The 18,703-nt window shown below is 50.3% G+C and overlaps 1 protein-coding gene across 6 annotated transcripts in view; it reads left to right on the forward strand.

Annotated features, from left to right (window-relative positions):
• Positions 1 to 18,703, forward strand: part of LOC133348545 (peripheral-type benzodiazepine receptor-associated protein 1-like) — a 151,751-nt gene that overhangs the window by 23,907 nt on the left and 109,141 nt on the right. For 5 of the 6 annotated variants that reach the window (XM_061561415.1, XM_061561418.1, XM_061561416.1 and 2 more), the window contains exons 1-5: positions 1,745 to 2,024; positions 5,224 to 5,340; positions 13,288 to 13,416; positions 16,697 to 16,876; positions 17,591 to 17,722. In XM_061561415.1, the coding sequence (XP_061417399.1) occupies positions 1,899 to 2,024; positions 5,224 to 5,340; positions 13,288 to 13,416; positions 16,697 to 16,876; positions 17,591 to 17,722 (684 nt within the window). In that variant the 5' untranslated portion in view covers positions 1,745 to 1,898. Of the gene's footprint in view, positions 1 to 1,744; positions 2,025 to 5,223; positions 5,341 to 13,287; positions 13,417 to 16,696; positions 16,877 to 17,590; positions 17,723 to 18,703 lie in introns of those variants that run through there. The other variant, XM_061561419.1, reaches the window with a different exon arrangement.

Here is an 18,703-nt window from a genome sequence, read left to right on the forward strand (position 1 = left end):
GATTTTTCTCCGGGTCCTCCGGTTTATCCCTCCACATTTAGAAACATGCGTTTAGAGTATTTGGCTGCTTTAACTTTCTACATGATAAGCCACTTCGATGAACTATCATTTGTGGCCAGGTCGCTTCTGAAAAAGAGCTGTACAGATCAGTGGGCGTTACCTTGTGAAAAAAATAAAAAAAATAGTTTAATCGTTTAAAATAGATGAACGTATGGCCTTGATTAAAAAGCTTGAAATTCTGGAACCACACCTCTCCCCTCCGGGAAGTTTCTATGTCTCGATTCTAGGTCTACCTCTGATTCGGACCACTGCCCGAGTGCTGTTCCTGTGCAGGAATTGGACCATTCCTGGGCCAGCAGAGTCCAGTTCCCAGTGGTCATGGAAACGAAGAATTTGCGTCTCTGCGTTCACTCCAAGCTTAGCACGTGCTGAAGTTTGTATTCCCTTCATAATCGTACGGCCATCTTTCTACTGCAAACTTTAATGACGTTTGGAATACATACAATCGGTGCAACTCATTGAAAAATATTCCAGCGAAGTGGGTTGCACGTTATCGACATTATCCACCCAATATCTGCAAAGTAAGTTTGGTCTTTTTTTTCTGATGAAAAAACAGTCCACCTGGCATGGCACTTTTGCCGGCCTCTGAGCGAGTCCATTACTCTAAGAATGCCAACAGTGGTGGTGTTGCCTTACTAATCGCACCTGTTTTTGTTGTCAGCCCCTTTTTAACACTTTCACGCAAACGTCCACCGCACGCGCGCCCACTCAGAAATCCGACCTGATCCCCTCTACAAAACACGAAATGCCCAATGCCCAGAGTCAAAACAACGACCCGGGGCGTTTCCCGTGGAGACGGAGCAAACAGTGGTGGTCTTGATGCACTGCTGGGCGTGCTCCAACACGCTCTGGCATTCCGCACTCTTTGTGCCGCCTGGGCACAAAGTGGCGTGGGGCTGAGACTCGTTGCTCGGCGCCGTTCGGAATAGGATCGAGCTCTGCATTGGTGCCGTGCGGTGCTCCCCGATTCGATTTGTCGCCCCGTACGGTGGCACGCGTAGTGCCGCTGTGCCCTTCTGTCACCGCTGGCATTTCATATCTTACGGCTGATGCTGCTCGTGATGAGACGAGTGTGTGCATCGTTGACCAAAGGACTGAGAGTCAGTGTGGCGGTGGATGATGGTGGTTGTGGCGATGATATTGATGGATTGTAGGGGTTGAGCCCGAGGTGCTTTTGACTGGAAGCCCGGTCACAGCGGTAACTTCCCCTCCCTGTCTGCTTGAGTGTGTGCGCGTGGTGGGTGGGTGGGTGAGCGTGCTGGGTGGGTGGGTGAGCGTGGTGGGTGGGTGGGTGGGTGAGCGTGGTGGGTGGGTGGGTGCGCGTGGTGGGTGGGTGGGTGCGCGTGGTGGGTGGGCGCGGTGGGTGGGTGTGTGCGCGCGGTGGGTTGGTGGGTGAGCGCGGTGGGTGGGTGGGTGAGCGCGGTGGGTGGGTGGGTGAGCGCGGTGGGTGGGTGGGTGAGTGTGCTTACATAGTAGGAGGGTGAGCGTGCTTACATAGTAGGAGGGTGAGCGTGCTTACATAGTAGGAGGGGAGCGTTAAGCGGGCAGTGTGCCTGAGCTCGGTAGGAGGTGGGGGGTGGCGAAGGGAGACGGTGGGTGGGGGCAGCGTGCGTGTTTGTTTGGCATCAACAGCGGCACCTTGGTGCTCGTTTACGAGCGGACAAAGCTGAGAGGACGCGCGGATCTGGAGAACGCGCGGATCTGTAGAACGCGCGCTGGTTTCTGCCACCGCAATCAAAAGTTTGGCGGCAGCTGAAGCTGTCGGCTGCGTTGCGTTTCATTTGGCCGTGCGGAGAACCGTGTGGCGGCCGCCGTGCGAAGTGCCGGGCCCCGCCGCGATGTTACAGAACCAGAAGCTTCACAGCTTCAGCGCGACGTTCAGCACGGTGGATGTTCGGTGGAGTGTGGACGGCGCTGCCGGGAAGCATGGCAGTCCTATCCTCATTCAGCCTGGCTTCCTGCGAGTAAGGCTGGTATCATCATCATCATCATCAGTCTCTTCATCACCGTCGTCCTCGGCATCGGTTTAGCTCTGTCCTCAGCTGGATGAAGGTCTCCCAACGCTGTCATGATTTCCGACGGTCCTACGATACATCAATCCATCTCACTCCTGATCTCATCACTCCATCTCCACGGTGGTAATTCTGTCAGTCGTGCGTTCCTTCGCTTGCGATTCTGTCAACAGTCCCATCCATCGGCCGTCATTCCTTCGAGCGGCGTGGCCTGCCCAGGCCCAGCTACTTTTCTTAACATTTCAAACGATGCCGTTCACTTGCGTATGCTGTCTTTCCAATCCGCCTGTTTCTACGGCAACTGCTGCTCAAGCCTCAGCCTCGCAAGCCTCAGGGTTGAAAAACAAATCTGGCTCGCTCAGGGGGTGACAGGAACATGCCGTTATAATTATATAATAATTACCTAAACACAATCGTGGATTGCAATCGTACAATTAAACACGGTGTTGATAAGCACCTTAAGTCTGTCGGCGACGGGCTTCATTGATTTCTCAGAAAGGATCAATTTTGGGATCTCCACCACCCTGAAGTCTGGCGTGAGAGCTGAATCGGGGAAAGCGCTGCTAATCAGTGGCCGTGTGAATTAAAATGACAGCTCCTCCGGTGAGGCTCAGTGTGACGGCAGCACGCGCGCCGCGATTGTGCGCTGGAGGCTCGCTGACATTGAGCGATAAAACCGGCGGTCTGGCGGTGTGACGTGCGTCTCGTGTCACACCGCGCCCAGCACCGCCGTTCGCTTGGGGGAGACGCTTATCGAGCTCTGGCTGGGCGCCAGTGGCTCGGGTGTTAATTGTAATCGAGCTCACCTGTAATGGGAAACCGACAAATCCTTGTTTTTTTTTGGAGCCAAGTTTGCTCTCCCGGAATGAATACAAGTAAATACGCAGGATCGTGAGAAGCGGTGACTGACGGGCTTGGGGAGGCCTTCATCCAGCAGTGGATTGATCATGGCTGACGATGATCTGCATTTCATTCATATAAATTACGTCACAAGCATTTCCTCTGTGACAAATCCTGTTCGGGGATTGACACATCGTCCGTATGGGGTCAAAAAAATGAGTATCATTGTGGTGGAGTTAGCAGTTGAAACTCGTATCTTTAGAACTGCTTTTTGTGTTTCGTTTACTGACCTTCCCCGCACCTCCGATTAGCACGTTTGGCTACGTACGGTGCGAAAAAGTTCAACATTCATATGTACAGTTGTTGTCCTATGAAGAGAATAATTCCCGTCATATGAATGTGTAATTTTCACCACCGGCTCAGGGCTGTAAACGGGAGATGAGCACTGTGACTTCAAATTGTTCACGGATAAAAACACAGTGGACATGCCTCATAATTGCCAATCACATCCTGCTTGATGCAGAGGACAACCCTTGCATTTGATTCAGGGCCCTCGACCTCACGAGACAACAGCCGTCATTTTCCACGAAGTGGCGATAACGTCACCACGCCACTTGTGCCAGGCCAGGTGCGTTTTGTGGCTCACGGCAGAGTGTGTCACGGGGTGTCACCAGGTGGTGTGGGGTTAACTGCCTCAGATGACTTGTCAGATGCACCACCTGTGGTCTCCACGGTGCCAACTTTTGCTCCGCTCGTTTGCTGGAGGGCGACTGCCTCCGACTGCATTCGCTTCCTTGACGAGCTTCCTCCACAGAGACCGACCTTTGACGCCGCTGGTAGCAGTAAGTCGGCAAGTTCACTTGGCTCCAAATTCTCCCGCACCACATCGGCCCATCTGCCCTCTAGCGTGCCAACATTTACTTGGTCATCAGAAATCAAAATACGGCTGATATGTACGGAGTAATCCCTTTGAAGGCTCGCTAAGATTAAGGTGCAGCCATGCAATTTCTCGCTCATGCTCAAAGCGAGACATTTTCAGGCCCTCCACACTAGAGGGAACTTTATAGAGCCCTTCCTTGGGGGTATTTGGCCTACTCTTCCACGCTGGCCACATGTCTCGTGACTACCCACACTTCATCCTGCCACGCGCGACTTGCCGATCGACTGACTGTGGTGAACTCGTGAACACCTCTGGGTGGACAGAGGCGGTGAAGGGGGGCGGTGGGTGGAGATTTAAGAAAGTTGCTCCGTTTCAACTGCCGCGCCAGGAGCTGAAATCCAACGTCTGGATTGCATGCCCAGTGCGCTGACTTATACAGCCACGACAGCGTCAGAACTAGACCTTATCTTGTTTTTTTCTAATGTTATCCAAATTGACATAGCACTTTTTCAAGGCGCCTTTACAGCAGTTGTAAAATTGCACGTAAGGTGATCGCGGTTGGAGATGAAGAATGGTGTTTCTAAAAGTGGTGGTAGTGATTTTGGTGGCGACAGAACGGGCGTGAGTGTTAAGGAGGAGGGCTCGTGGTTGGCCTGGTCGTAGCTGGAAGGCAACTGAAAGTTGTTGGGGCATCGCATTGGGGAGACGAAGGGGGGGGGGGTCAGCCGGGGGGGAGATGTTACTCCCTATACGTTTGAGACGGAAAGTTTTTTTTTATGTATATCTACATATTAACGTATTCCCATAATTTCGATTTAAAGCTTTCGTGACTGCAGGGATTCATCTTCTTGGTTCTTTCGGTAAAGTCACGTAGAAGGAAAATAATAAAATAATAAAAATAAAACATAATTCAATAATTCTCACGACGTTTCGGCCTGAAGACGGCTGCTTGCGTTGTGGCCGACACGTCGTGAGAATTATTTTATTATGTTTTATTTTTATTATTTTATTATTTTCCTTCTACGTGACTTTACCGAAAGAATCAAGAAGATGTATTGCCATAATCTTTTGCAACTCGCTCAAAAAGTCGAACTGCTGGATTATATTTTTTCCGCCTGAGGACGACCGCTTGTGTTGCGATCGAAACGTCGCGATTTATTTTATTCTCTACCCACGTGACTTTACCGAAAGAACCAAAGAGTATGGATTCCTGCAGTCACGAAAGCTTCAAATCAAGATTGACATTTCATCGTTAAACTTATTTCTTAATGTATATTCTTTCGCGCGAGTTCCTTTCTTGTCCTTCCCCCGCACCTACGATTACCGCGGTTGGCTCCGTACGGTGCGGAAAGAAATTCAACGCACATCCATGAATACGTGATGTGAAGTGTGCGTGCGTGCGTGCCCGTGCGCGGTGTTTGCGCCGTGCAGAACGGAGGCGCGGCGTGGGATGTGGAATCCCTGGCGAGGCAGAACGAGGGCCTGCGGGGGCAGCTGCACGAGCTGGAGCAGACCTGCAGCGCCCTCCGCGAGGAGAACGCCTTGCTGGTGAGCGCCACGACCCCCCCCCACCCACCCACCCACCCACCCAAACCTTCCCCGGCAAAGCAACGTGGAACTTTCGTGTCGCTGTGGTGAGGGCGAGTGTGCCAAAGACAGTCAGGAATTTTCTTGGTTCTTTCGGTAAAGTCACGTAGAATGGAAATAATAAAATAATAAAACATAATAAAATAATTCTCACGACGTTTCGGCCACAACGCAAGCAGCCGTCCTCAGGTGAAGAACAGGTCTGTCGAGACGACTCGGAGAAGATGAATTCCTGCAGTCACTAAAGCTTTAAAACGGTCAGGAATATTGACGGAGTGGCAGCCAAGGAAAGGGACTCGTCCGAGAGGGCGTCTCCTGAGGAGGCAGAGCGATGGATTCCGCCCGTGTGTGGGTGCCCCGTGGACTATTACATTGCAGGATCGTGAGAGAGGACGACGGCTTGGGGATGCCTTCATCCAGCAGTGGATTGGCCATGGCCGATGATGGCGGTGACTGCCTGCGAGGGTAGGGTTTGCAGCACTGCGGTTAGCGCTCCGCTCGATTCCCGGCCACGTTAGTGGAGGGTGGTGCCTGAACTGGTCCTGGGCCCGCCCTCCCTCATGAATCCGCACTGATCAGCGTGGTGACGTATGGTCGCACACCCCCGTTACTTACATGGTGTGAGGAGGCCTTCAAATAGTCGTGGATTGAGGAAAGGTTGTAAGTGATCAATTATGGCCATTGGTAACTAAATGAAATGAAATCTATCTACCTTGTGGATCAGCTGGAGTGTACTTTGGTACAATTTGATGACCTATAACAATTCCAGGTTACAATTAAATTTGCATGCAATACCTAGTGGTATGAAAACACAGCATTTGTCAAATCGTTAGCGTATTTGAGTTGTAAATAATCGAGCCTTGCGCGCCTGATTCAGTTGGGGTATTGTGAGCCTAAAAAATGATTAAAATAAATAAATTAACGAATTTCGATTTAAAGCTTTCGTGACTGCAGGGATTCATCTTCTTGGTTCTTTCAGTAAAGTCACGTAGAAGGGAAATAATAAAATAATAAAAATAAAACATTATAAAATACAATTCTCACGACGTTTTGGCCACAACACAAGCAGCTGTCCTCAGGTGAAGAACAGGGCTGTCGGAAAGACAGTGTCTGAATGAACACTACCAAGCTTGGCAGCGTATATTTAAGCTGGGTTAGAGGAGGAGGGAGCCTTGACAAAGGAATTTGCATATCAACAGGAATTTAGCATATTTATGGAAAATGCAGCTATGGAATTAGTCACTACTTGTGGAATGTGTAGGTGAAGGGAGGGGTCTCAAATTCATATTATGCTCGTGTATTATGTAGGCTTCTTGCGTTGTGGCCGAAACGTCGTGAGAATTGTATTTTGTTATGTTTTATGTTTATTATTTTATTATTTCCTTTCTACGTGACTTTACCGAAAGAACCAGATAAATTCACGAATTATTATGTTCCTCATGTTTGATGTCAGCCTAACAGTGATACAAATGCTGAATGCCATCCTCTGCTAATTGAAACTGGGAGGGAGATTCCCGTTTAAGTATTATCTTCAGTCGTCGTAGATTATCAATCCACAGCGAGATGAAGGCATCTGCAAGTCGTCGCCATCCTGTGATGCCACGCTGCACCTCGCTCCTGTGAGCGAGCCGATCCCATTGCTCCATCTCCACGGTGGTCATCCTCTTGGGTGTTCCCTCCTTGGGCTGCCATTCCGGAGAGTTGGACAAAAAACGTTGCAATTCAGAAACTCCAACTAATCAATAGACAAGAGTCTGATCACTCCTCATGGATATAAAGTAACATTTCAGTGCACCAGCCTGTGGGCCTTCTGGATGACCGTTTTCCAGTGGTGCTAACCACGGGGACTGACTGAGAATCGAACTCTTAAAGGCTAAACGTTCCAAATGTAGACTGCTCATACAATAGCCTCAATAAATCGCTCACCTCCAAAGCCGAGATGATCTAGACTGTGTCCTGCAGACCCCGTAAACAAGACCACAAGGTTAAACAGCTGCTCATCTGCTTATTTACTCAATTATTACCCACAATCCACCCTGACAGAGCTTAACAAGTTTTCATACTCTTAGGTTTTTTCGGTAAAGTCACGTAGGTAAAAATAAATGAATAATAAAAGTAAATAATAGAAATAATAATAGAAATAAAATAATAAATCACGACGTTTCGGAGGCAACACGAGCTTCCTTCATCAGGTGTAAAAAGGCACAGCAAAATAACTGTAGCTTCAAATCTAGAATTAACAAGTTTTGTTTACAGAAGCTTAGCCCGGGGCAAAGTGTGCCGCCCGCACCATTCCACACGGTGCTGCTCCTCGAACTTCCACAGGTCCCAAAAGCTCGCGAGTGATGCAGTCCCTCTCGCACTAAAACGCAGCTCCTATGCTGTGGGTCAAAGCCTACCCCTGAAGAACCCGCACCCCTGATTAGCACGGTTAGCTACGTGCGGTGCAAAAGCAGTTCAACATACATGCTTACACGCAACTCGGATTGACGACGATGTTGCTTGGACAGGTGATCAGTGCGGGACAATTCCTCGCAGGAATTAACAAAAGACAGAGAGCCCCGTGGTGTAGGAGAATCCATCTCGCGGCCAACTCTCGGATCGAACAAGGGTAGAGTTGCTACGTGTGCAAATCACCGCTGCGGAGAGCGTGCAGGTGTTAGTAGGCTCACGCGCGGACGTTGTCTACTGCTTGAAGTCTAAAAGTGACCGCCAGATAACAGCCAGCGTACATGGCCCTTAGTTGCCGGTATAACGCAAGGGGGGGGGGGGGGGGGGGTGGGACTGCTTCTCACTTATTGGATGTCATGCTACCATTAAAAATAACCGATGCCTCGAGTTTCCTGACTGGCTGCTGGCTGGGCTCCTCTCCACCCGAACAATAGCTCCGTCGTCGTTCGTGGCTGCGCACCATTGCCACCGAAACTAGCTGGGTAGCTGGCTGAACGAGATTTTGTGCATAGCAAGTAAACATTGATAATAGAGGTTTTTTTTTTGGGTTAGATTGCGTAAATAGAAAAATGTGCCGTTAAACCCGCCACCACCCGACACAGCCAACGGGTAAGGGTTGTCACTTAAACATAACATGGCAATTCGTCACTAGTACAGCACTAGTGTGTAGTGTATAGTAGTGTATAGTGTAGTATACTGTTACAGCACACCGGTGTGTTGGAGAGCCAAGCCACAACATTTACAATCTAAGTACGACGTTTTGCCAGTAATTACAAATAGCTTCTAGTTGTTGCCCTTTTCAAAGAAGCTCTCCAGCGACGTTTGTTTTTTTTACTAATTTTGGCTAGGGGTTAGCAGCTTGTGGGCTTACCAACACTGTGGCTGAGACGAGTGCGCAGTGCGGGAAAGAGGCGTGGATGGAAGTGGTCAATAAAATAATGGGGGCGGGCCACGCGCGGACTCACCGCTCTCACCTCCTGCTGCCGTGCGGCCCGGTTCCTAACAGGCCACGGACCGTTACCGGTCCTCGGACCGGGGGGTTGGAGACCCCTGCTGTAAAGAATCTCAGCAATCGACGAGAGAAGTTTGAATAACTGCCAGCAGATGGTGCTGTTCACGTACTAATGGATGTGTTGTCTGTCGACCGAGCCCTCCTTTTTAAGGTAGTGGGGCTTTTTTTTGTTGGTGCCACGCTGCATTGGCGGTGGTGCAAAAGACAAATGACAAAAAAAAACTGAACACATTTGTCAATAACATATATATGTGTATAAAGGCGGCCTTTCGGGCAATGGTCCATTTGTCATAGCAGAGAGATAGAGAAGCCACGGAGATCGAGTGAATAATGCATTACTTTACACCTTGGGGACATTGATAGAAGTAGCATGTGAAGAATGTTTCTGGATGAACAGTTGCCCATTATCAAAGAAAAGTTTTATTGAAACGGAATGAGCGATCGATGTTCTATCACGAGTTTTGCATTTTTTGACTGCCTTTTTTAGTTTTCAAGAGCGGTGACGCAGTGGTTAACACAGCCTGCCGACTTAACCCTGCAGCCTTAACCCTGCAGCCTTAACCCTGCCACCTTAACCCTTTTACCTTCAGTTAAATTCCCAGCCACGACTAATATCAGTGATGAGTGCTATATGACGTGGACCTGGGCCTCCCCCTTCTTCAACCCTCATTGACCAGCGTGGTGAAGTATGGTCAAACAATCCCCCATGTTTGATCATCAATAAGTCTGCTCTTCCGTACTACTGCGTTGCTTTCGCTGCAACACTCTATGGCTTTCCCACGTGTTTTCTTGTCGTACCGCGTGTTGATCGGCACAAAGTCGGGCGCTTTGCTCCGCGTGCTGGGAGCTGCATCAGGAGCCGAGTTCAGAAACTGAAGAAGGTCCCAGCACGTGGAGTGAAACGTCGGACTTTGTGCCGAACAACACGCGGTGCGACCCGAAAACAAATCGAGGTGCCATCAGCTCTTCCCTGGTTACGCTTTTCCACTTCTGGAGGTCAGCGCTCATGGGATGACGTCTCGTGGCAGCTGAGCGACGTAGGCACGTCTGGGTCGTGCAGAATGGAGTTTGGTTCCTGAAACGGCGTTACCCACGCACCCACCCACAGTGGAAATACTCCGAATAAATGCGGAGGAGTTTGCATCGCTCCGTGCCTGCGTCTCCACGCGCGTTGGTTCATGCGAATGAAATGCCGCCCGTCTGTGCAGTCGCATAGTGACAGGGGTGATGATAAATAATGTTTGGAGTTGTACGCTTTGTTGTGTAGAGATAAGTGTACTGTATCTTGGAATGTAACACCAGTGGAAATGTTCTTGGTGTTCGCTGGGTTCCAACATTCACGATACGTGCCTTGAATCACTTGTGTAGCAATCGACGTGTTTAGCTTTGCATATGTATTGTTGGTGTTGTCGTTATGTTGCAGGACTGTGAGAGATGGTGACGTCTGTGGGAGGCCTTCATCCAGCAGTGAATTGAACATGGCTAATGATAATGAATATACGTTGAATGTCATGGATTCACATGACCCCAACCAACCACTAGAGGTCACTGCAGTCACAACAGTTTAAAAAACAATTGATTCTTGAATTAAATTGTGATCCTCATTTCTGACGATTCAGCGCAATGAATGATATACAGGAGCGTAACGTCCCAAAAAATTAAGGACACAATCAGGATTTAGAGTCTGACCACCAGGTCACATGTTCATGTCATCGCCTCCGTGTATCCGATGCAGTGTTTGGGTTTCACACGAAAGTGGCACACCCTTATCCCAACAAAGCCTCACTTGGGAGAGACTGTTTACCAATTCTAATTTTTGCCTCTCTGAGTGGGTCCAAGGGGGGCTTAAGACTGCAGCAGCAGGGACACGTGCCAGGAGATCTCTCCCTTGGCTACACCCTGCACGTGTGGAGGGCTTCAATCCCTCGTGCTACCACAAACAAACAAAGGATTCCTTTGGGTTAATGTGTGGATGTTGGCAGATACAACCAGGAGTGGTGGTCTGAGTGTTTTTGGTGTTCCCAGCAGACGGCGCTTAATGAGGGTCTCCTGCCACCTCTGCCCGAGTTCATTTGTCTCGGAACGTTGCTACGTTTCTGCAACAGGCTGGCATGGCTCCTTTCTCCGTCTCGTCGCTTCAAGAGCCGCGTAGCTCTGCGAGCTTGGCTCCTCTCACTGTCTTCCTCCCCACCTCCGTACCCATACCCACTCCTGTACCCATACCCACCTCCGTGCCCATACCCACCTCCGTACCCATACCCACCTCCGTGCCCATACTCACCCCCGTACCCATACCCACCTCCGTGCCCATACCCACCTCCGTACCCATACCCACCTCCGTACTCATACCCACCCCAATCCCTTCCATCACGGTCTAATGTGCCTAGGCTAGCCTACCCTGCCCCAAGCTATTTCTTTGTTTACTTATTGTCCTCTCGTTTTAAAAACAAAAACCCGGCTCTGAAGTTGACTCAAGCGGGGGGACGTCGGGAAACGTGTGTCGCTCTTCTGAGCTGATCCCACGACCTCTCGGGGTCAACTCCCCAGGGCAGCTCGGGTTTCCTGGCCCACCGCCACGCGAGTGAAAGCGAGCACGGCGGGCAGCACCGCGCGAGTCGAGCCGGGCAGTCGGCGCTGAGCCGACTCGCCCAGTTTCAAGACCCGGGCGGGCTCACCATTATTGCTTGGTCATGGCACCGCGGCATGAGGCTCCATGCGCGACCACGTGGTCCAGTTTTGTGTAGACTTCACTGATTATGGCGGCCGTCTTCCAAAGGACATCCCCGTACGCCTCCCACGTGGGTTGGAGGTTTGATTTCCCCCGTGGCCGCCCCTTTTTCCTGGCCCAGTGAAATCGTCAAACCAAATGTCTTGGGTGCTGGGGGGGAGGGACTAGAACTCTCAGCGATCTACACCTGCACATATTTACTCGAATGAAACGGCGTCCATCCGTGCAGTGACAGGTGTGACGATGAATTGTTTATCTTTGCAGCCATGTGCTTTGTGCCAAGACGGCAGGAGATGTGCCGGTCATGAGGCTTATGGCGACGCAACGATTGACATCGATTCCTAACGCTCACGATGCACGCATAGAATCCTGCGTGTGAGAAAATATTCATTTTAATGTATGCAAATTGTGTGCGATGAAAAGATGAAAATGTCACATTTATGGGAATTAAGTGAACGTGATAGGAAAAGTGTGACGGAATAAATGAGAAAATAATACAAATGGGAAGGTCAAATGAGACCAATTTTTGTTTTGTTTATTGAGTAAGGACCCCATCATTGTGACCAATCATCAAATTGACTGTGGGATTGAAAAAGTGTGAATCCAGTGTTACCATCAGCAGCCATGATCGATCCACTGCTGGATTAAGACCTCCCCAAGCCATCCGCCATTCCTTGCGGTGCTTTGCATGCAGCAAGATTCGAGTTATCAAGGGAAGAGAAAACATCTCACAAAGGCAACAGATGAATCCTGTTGAGTGCTTGTGTGTAGCGAGCAACATTTCATCCAACGGGCCTTTTCAATACATTTTCCTTTGTCCGTGGAAATATTTTCAATTTTCCCAGCAGAAAATGACGAATTGTACGCGAACTGAAAATGTCGACTGATATTAAACTGTCTAATGCCATCAGGCTACCCTTTATCATGGAAAGCCAAACACTAACTTGCTCGTGCACGCATTAGAACGGCGTCTTGTGGCAGCACATTTACTATACTTGTGCGTTACTTTCCCGTTTTGAATTGAGAATGTTTACAGTTGCATATTTCAAAACGCGCGCACATGGCTTACATGCCTGCAGCTGTCCTCGCGAGCCACGCAAGAGCAGGGGTGCGCATGTGTGTGTGCTCGTGTGTGTGTGCTACAATGCTGGTGACCCGAGTTCCATTCGTGCTCATGGCCAACACCAGTGATGATTATCTGTACCACTCCTGAGCCTCCACTAGGTCGACTCAGCCTCAAATGAGTACCTGGTACGATGTGTAAACATCGCCACGAGGGAGACAAAGGTGAACGGGCGTGGTGTTGGCCACCCACCTCCTCGTGTGCTTTGCCGGCCTTCGTAGGTGTTCGCTTACAACACTTGTCCCAAAAGTCTATTTGAACTATACGGGGGATCTTTGTCTTGTAGCAGCAACAGTAGGAGCAGCAGCAGGAGCAGCAGCAGCTGTGCTCCAAGGCCCGAGCAGTGCGTGCGCGTGTATCGGCTGAGCGTGGTTATTTTCGGGTCGACATGTGCGAGTGTGCGTCCGTATGCGACTTTCGTCTATTTATAAAGCGCGGCTGCGCGATGGCACACGCCCGGGTGCGCCTGCATCTGCGGACGGCTGCCCGCCCGCGTACGCGCGTCCGCGGGCAGTTCGGCGGCGCGGATCCTCGAGCGAGCGAGCGAGTGAGCGAGCGCGTTGCGCCCTGTGGTCCGTGGTTTTGTGCGGGCAGCGCAAGAGCAGCAGCGTGGACACCGAGGACAAGGTCCGGCGGCTCAAGAGGAAGAACGCGGAGCTGGTGGCCATTGCCAAGCGGCTCGAGGAGAGGGCCAAGAAACTGCAGGAGGCCAACATGAGGGTGGTGAGAGATGCACCCTGTCCTGGAGTTTGTCAACATCCATCCCCCTGGCGTATGTATGTATGTATGTTGAACTTCTTTCGCACCGTACGTAGCCAGCCGTGCTAATCGGAGGTGCGTTTCTTTCACGCGATCGGTGAATTCGGCAAACGTGTGGGGAGGTCAAGCGAGACCAAAAATAATACAGTAAAACCCTCTCCATTTGCGAGGGTTGCGTTCGTTAAAACGCTCGCCAATGCACAATTCGCGAATGCGGAAACTTTGTTCAACAGGATAAATCGGGTTAAGTTTCTGCTAGAAGTGAATGTCGGGATTTCTTTTTTAAAGTGGCGCCGTAAAGTAGAACGCTGTGCGATTTGGGTTATAAAATCCCTTGAAGTGCGACTGCGTCTCAAGACGCCGTCCATTCTCTACCAGCGGGGATGGACGGTGGAGTTGTTCGGTGATCGTCCCAGAACGGCATGGGCGCCTTGCGGGAGTGTATCGAATTTACTGGGAATGCTGGGCCATCCGATGATGTCTGAAAATTAACATGCGAGCCAGGTTAATAATTTCGATGAATAGTTAATCGTGCATAAACCGGGAAGTACCTGCTCGCTTGCACAAAGTGTAACCAAACATCTACTTGTATTTGCATTAATTTCGCCCGTGCATACAGAGTGGGCTAAATGAATCCCTAACGGAGATGTAATGCGTGTCCGCGTGTGCGTGTACCTGGTATTGCACGGAGCACTTGATTCGTCGGCTAAAGAGTGATTTGCGTCTATGACGAAACGAATGGGAATCCACCTGATATCATCGGACCCTAAGCAGGGTTGAGCCTGGATAAGCGCTTGGGATGGGTGAACACCCTGCGCATCGCCGTGCACAAAACAGATTGTCACGGGCTGTCGCGGAGGGAGGCTACATCGTGGGCAGCAGAGGGCAGCACAGCAACATCCACGTCCACGCTAAACTAAATCGAAACTTTGTATTTTACCAGGTAAGGCCCACAGAGCTACGTAGCTCTTTTTCTTGAAGCGATCTGGCCACTAATGAGAGCTCAATGAAGTGGGTTATCACGTGGAAATGCATCGCACCCAAATACTCTAAATGCATGTTTCTATATGTGGAGGGAAAACCCGGAGGACCCGGAGAAAAATCCATGCCACCGCTGGAAGAACGTGCAAACTACAGATTTACATGAGTCACGGTCGGGATTGAACTCACGACCTCGTGTATACCACGTTCACGCTCCTCGCCCACAACACACTGATTGGAAATGGTGAAGTGTGGTCAAATAATCCCCCCAACACACACGGTATGCGGAGGGCTTCATGTTCGAAAACTGAATGCGAGTGAACAATTTAACTTGAGAGTACTCTCCCGCCGCCGTAAATTCGACAGCTCTGACCTTTGAGGTCCGCTATTATACGAACCAAATCCGTGTTTTTTTCCAGCACAGTTGTGCCAAAGGGTGTTGCTTAACTTCAGAGCCTTGAGCCAGCGGCGTCAACTCCACACTGTTGTGGCAGCGGTGGTTCTTTCTCTAGCACATCCACTGTGGGTGCAACGGTTGTGAGACGTCAACTACTTCGCCTGGTGTCCATGAAGTTGTGGGTTCGATCCCGACCCTGACGCCTGCTGTATATTTGAAGTTTGCGTGTTCTTCCCGTGGTCGCGTGGGTTTTTCCCAGAGTCCTCCGGTGTTTCCCTCCACATTTAGAATCAATATGTGCTGAGAGTATTTGGCTGCTATAAATTTTCACGTGATAAACCGCTTCGCTGAGCTATCATTTCTGGCCAGGTCGCTCCTAACATTGAGCTGTGTAGCTCAGTGGGAGGCCATACCTGGTAAAATAGAATAAATAGTTTAGTTTCAGTAGTTTTACTTCACCACGAAGTGGTACTTAGTTTTTTTTATCCTCAGAGGGATGAAGGGCTTCCCACTGCGCTGAATGTGCTACCGCTGTGCCTCTCGGCTGCGTATGCCCCCCCCCAACTCTCATTAATTGCCATTAAGAATACATATTAAATAAAATATAATACATATTAAAATCATTTAAAATTAAAATGATGCAGCATACGTACATACTTTTCTGGATTTTTCCATATTCAGACTCGGTGAAATTAAATCGAAATCCGAGAGTTCAAAATTCATGATCATTTCTTAACACCTTTTTGCTAGCCTCTCTGACAGAGGCACAATAGAGTGAGTGCCCGCTTGTGTTATGACACTGATGCTACGTTTCCATGTTTCCACGGCCACCACGGAGCAATGCGGCCTGATTTGTGAACCGGGCAAATTTAAGTTCATTTTATTTGGTATAGCCCTGTGAGCCATTCAGCTCTTGAATCGGGTGCAACCGCAACAAACAGAAAACAAAAACATGAACAAGAAAACATCTTAAAGTGACTATGTGCAAGCAGAAAATCCAAGAAAAGACAGCAAAATATTGCAGAAAAAGCACTGTACACCAACACTGTGTGCAAAAATCCCAGTGGGATGCAAGTCAAACAACAACAACAACCACAAGACAACTTAGATTAAGACCATCAGTCTAACTCTGTACTACAACAAACAAACATGGCCAAACCAAAAAACTTTTCGAAAATCACCAAAATAAAGCCATAAAAGCAATGAAACAGTGATCATAGGAACTGTGGCCGAATTTTCACAATTAACGACGTAAACAACATGTACCACCAAACTCTGCAGCCATAGCTGGCTGCGTGAGTCACTCCACAACAGCAGTGGGAGCTCGGCCCGGATTTGTGACTCGGACACACGGCTTGCTGCTCGAGAGGGCCCATCAACGCGAGACGGAAACACGGACTCAGTGGGGGCTCTCACTCCACTGAAATTCAGTGTTGGGTTTTTTGTAAAAAAAAAGATATATATTTACGTGATGAAAATATATGACTAAGTAGGTATTTGCTGGGCATAACCTAACCCAAGAAAACTTGAAAACTTGTTAAAACTAACTACGTGACTTTACCGAAAGAACCAAAGAGTAATTCCTGCAGTCACGAAAGCTCCAAATCAAGTATTGTTAAAACTAACTTTAATAAAATGTTGCAGTCACCTCCCTCGATCTGCAAAGGAAAGGGGAGGAGAAGGGTGAGTGGGCTAATGGAGGCAGTGTTGGGGGGGTCAGGGGGTAGGAGGGCATGAAGAGGTTGAGTCCACAGAGCCTCAAGTAACGAGCCGTGGCGGGCCCCGCCCCCCCGACACCATTCGTGTCGGCCATGCGGCATTCACGGAGTCGCAGCAACGTGGCGTTCGGTGCTCTCCGTGCAACAGGCCACGACGCCGGCGCCACTCAAGCTGCAGGCGGTGGAGCAGTACCGCAAGGCGTTCGCACGGCAGCGAGCGCGGGACCTGGGCAGCCAGGCGGCGGCGCTGCTCTCCAAGGACAAGCAGGTGGACGCCCTGCAGAGGGAGGTGTACCGCCTGCGACACCTGCTGCACCTGCTTGCTCCCGTACGGCCCCGCGCGTCCCGTTCGCACCCACACGACCGCGATAGTGGCGCCGCACCATTGGTGTCCGTCACGCGATGGCGTTACGTGCGGATGCGACCATTATCGCGATATCATTGTTCGCTGTCTGATATGGTTTTCCACGGCATGACGATCATCGCGATGTAATATTCCACGGTTTGAGTTACCTTCCGCGGTATGGCAGTTGTCGCGATATCATTTTTCGCACAGTGTCAGTTTCCTACCACTTCGTGGTTGTATTTTGCATTGTTATGGAATTGTCTTTGTGCTTTTATAAACTTCCAGCCGGAATATCAGATTTATTAAAAAATCATCAACTTCAGTTCAGTCAACATGAGCCTGCCTAAAACCGTTGGCAGTGGCAGCAGATATAGGACATTGCAGTGGGGGAATGTGCAAACTAATAAGAGCAAAACCAACATTTGCACGAAACCCACACCAGAACTTACTGCATACAGGATAAACAAAGCAAATGTTTCCCCTCCTGCGCCACTGGATAGCAGGTGATGGGCGGGATCTGGGCGCGGCTGCCATTATTATTGTGGCCCGAGTAATCAACTCCGTCGATGACAATTTTGAGCGTCGATCAGTAAACTTGGTCCGACGAGTAGTCCCTGCTCTAGTTACTCGCCTGTTGCTCCATACGTGCCTAATTTGACCACGTGTGTGCATGCCTCCCTGCGCTGTCGTGTCCAGGAGGGGCTTGTGGAGCCGGAGAGCGACACGGAGCGGCTGCTCGTGGCCTCGCAGAAGGAGGTGCTACGTCTGCAGCGCCAGCTCTCCGTGGCGACGGGCAAGCGGCCGCCATCGCTGCCCTCGCCGGACAAGGTGAGCTGAGGAGCCACTCCGAGCAGGGGGTGGCTACTCAATGGGTTCCAGCCCTTGGTTTTTTTGTTGTTGTGCCGAGGTACCGGCGCTGTGACCAAGTTTATTTTGTGTAACCCGGTGGGAATTGAAGGGAGTGTGGAGAGAACTTCTGCACGCTCGCGTTCGGTGCTAATTCAGAGCATGGAACATTCCTTTGCGCGCTCATAGCTCAAACTGGAGTAGCGGGGGTGTGAATTAATGTACATGTGGAGTGTACCTTTGTATGTGCTGTGATTTACTGTCAATCGAGACAATGGGTCTTGTTTACTGTCGGTGGGAGCAGTCGGTCTCGTATACGATCGAGCAAACAGGGCTTAATTTCAGCTGTTGTCAAGGACCTGGAATATATGGTCATGCCCAGCACACCACATCCAGTATGCCTCCCACTCGAGCTGTGGCTGCTAGTCACGGGAATCCCCGTGTCTACCTGCGGCCCGGAAAATATTACCGCAACCGGCACACCGCATCCAGTATCCCTGTCGCTCTGGTTGTGCCACCTCCCAATCTGCCGTGAACCCCAAAAGGATGCGGTGAGAAATGAAGCCCCGCTTTCGGTAGGAACAATGAGTCCTCCGCACACTGCAAATGAAACTTTTTGTCCCTTGAATCATCGCCTGAGCTGCTACCCCGGCGGCCAGCCGCCACCGCAATCTCGCCCCCCCTCCCCCGTCCCCCACGACTTCCCCCGGTTGACATTTAATCACGAGAGGTTAGAGCATAGGAACCTTTTGGCTCCTTCTCCTCGGTGCTTCCTTGGCTCGGACGCGGTTATCAGGGGTAATGGATGCCTCCTCTACTCAGTCACTGTTGGGCCGGTGGTCACTAATTTTCAGCAGAGGCAGACGGAGCACTCCTCAATAAGGCTCCTTCGCAAACGGCTCAGCACGGGCATTTATTTCCCTCCCCCCCCCCCCCCCCATTTCTTCTTAAAGTCTTCGCGAT

Source organism: Lethenteron reissneri, chromosome 27 (genome assembly GCF_015708825.2).
Source record: "Lethenteron reissneri isolate LAM-NWPU_2019-01 chromosome 27, ASM1570882v1, whole genome shotgun sequence".
Lineage (NCBI taxonomy): Eukaryota > Metazoa > Chordata > Hyperoartia > Petromyzontiformes > Petromyzontidae > Lethenteron > Lethenteron reissneri.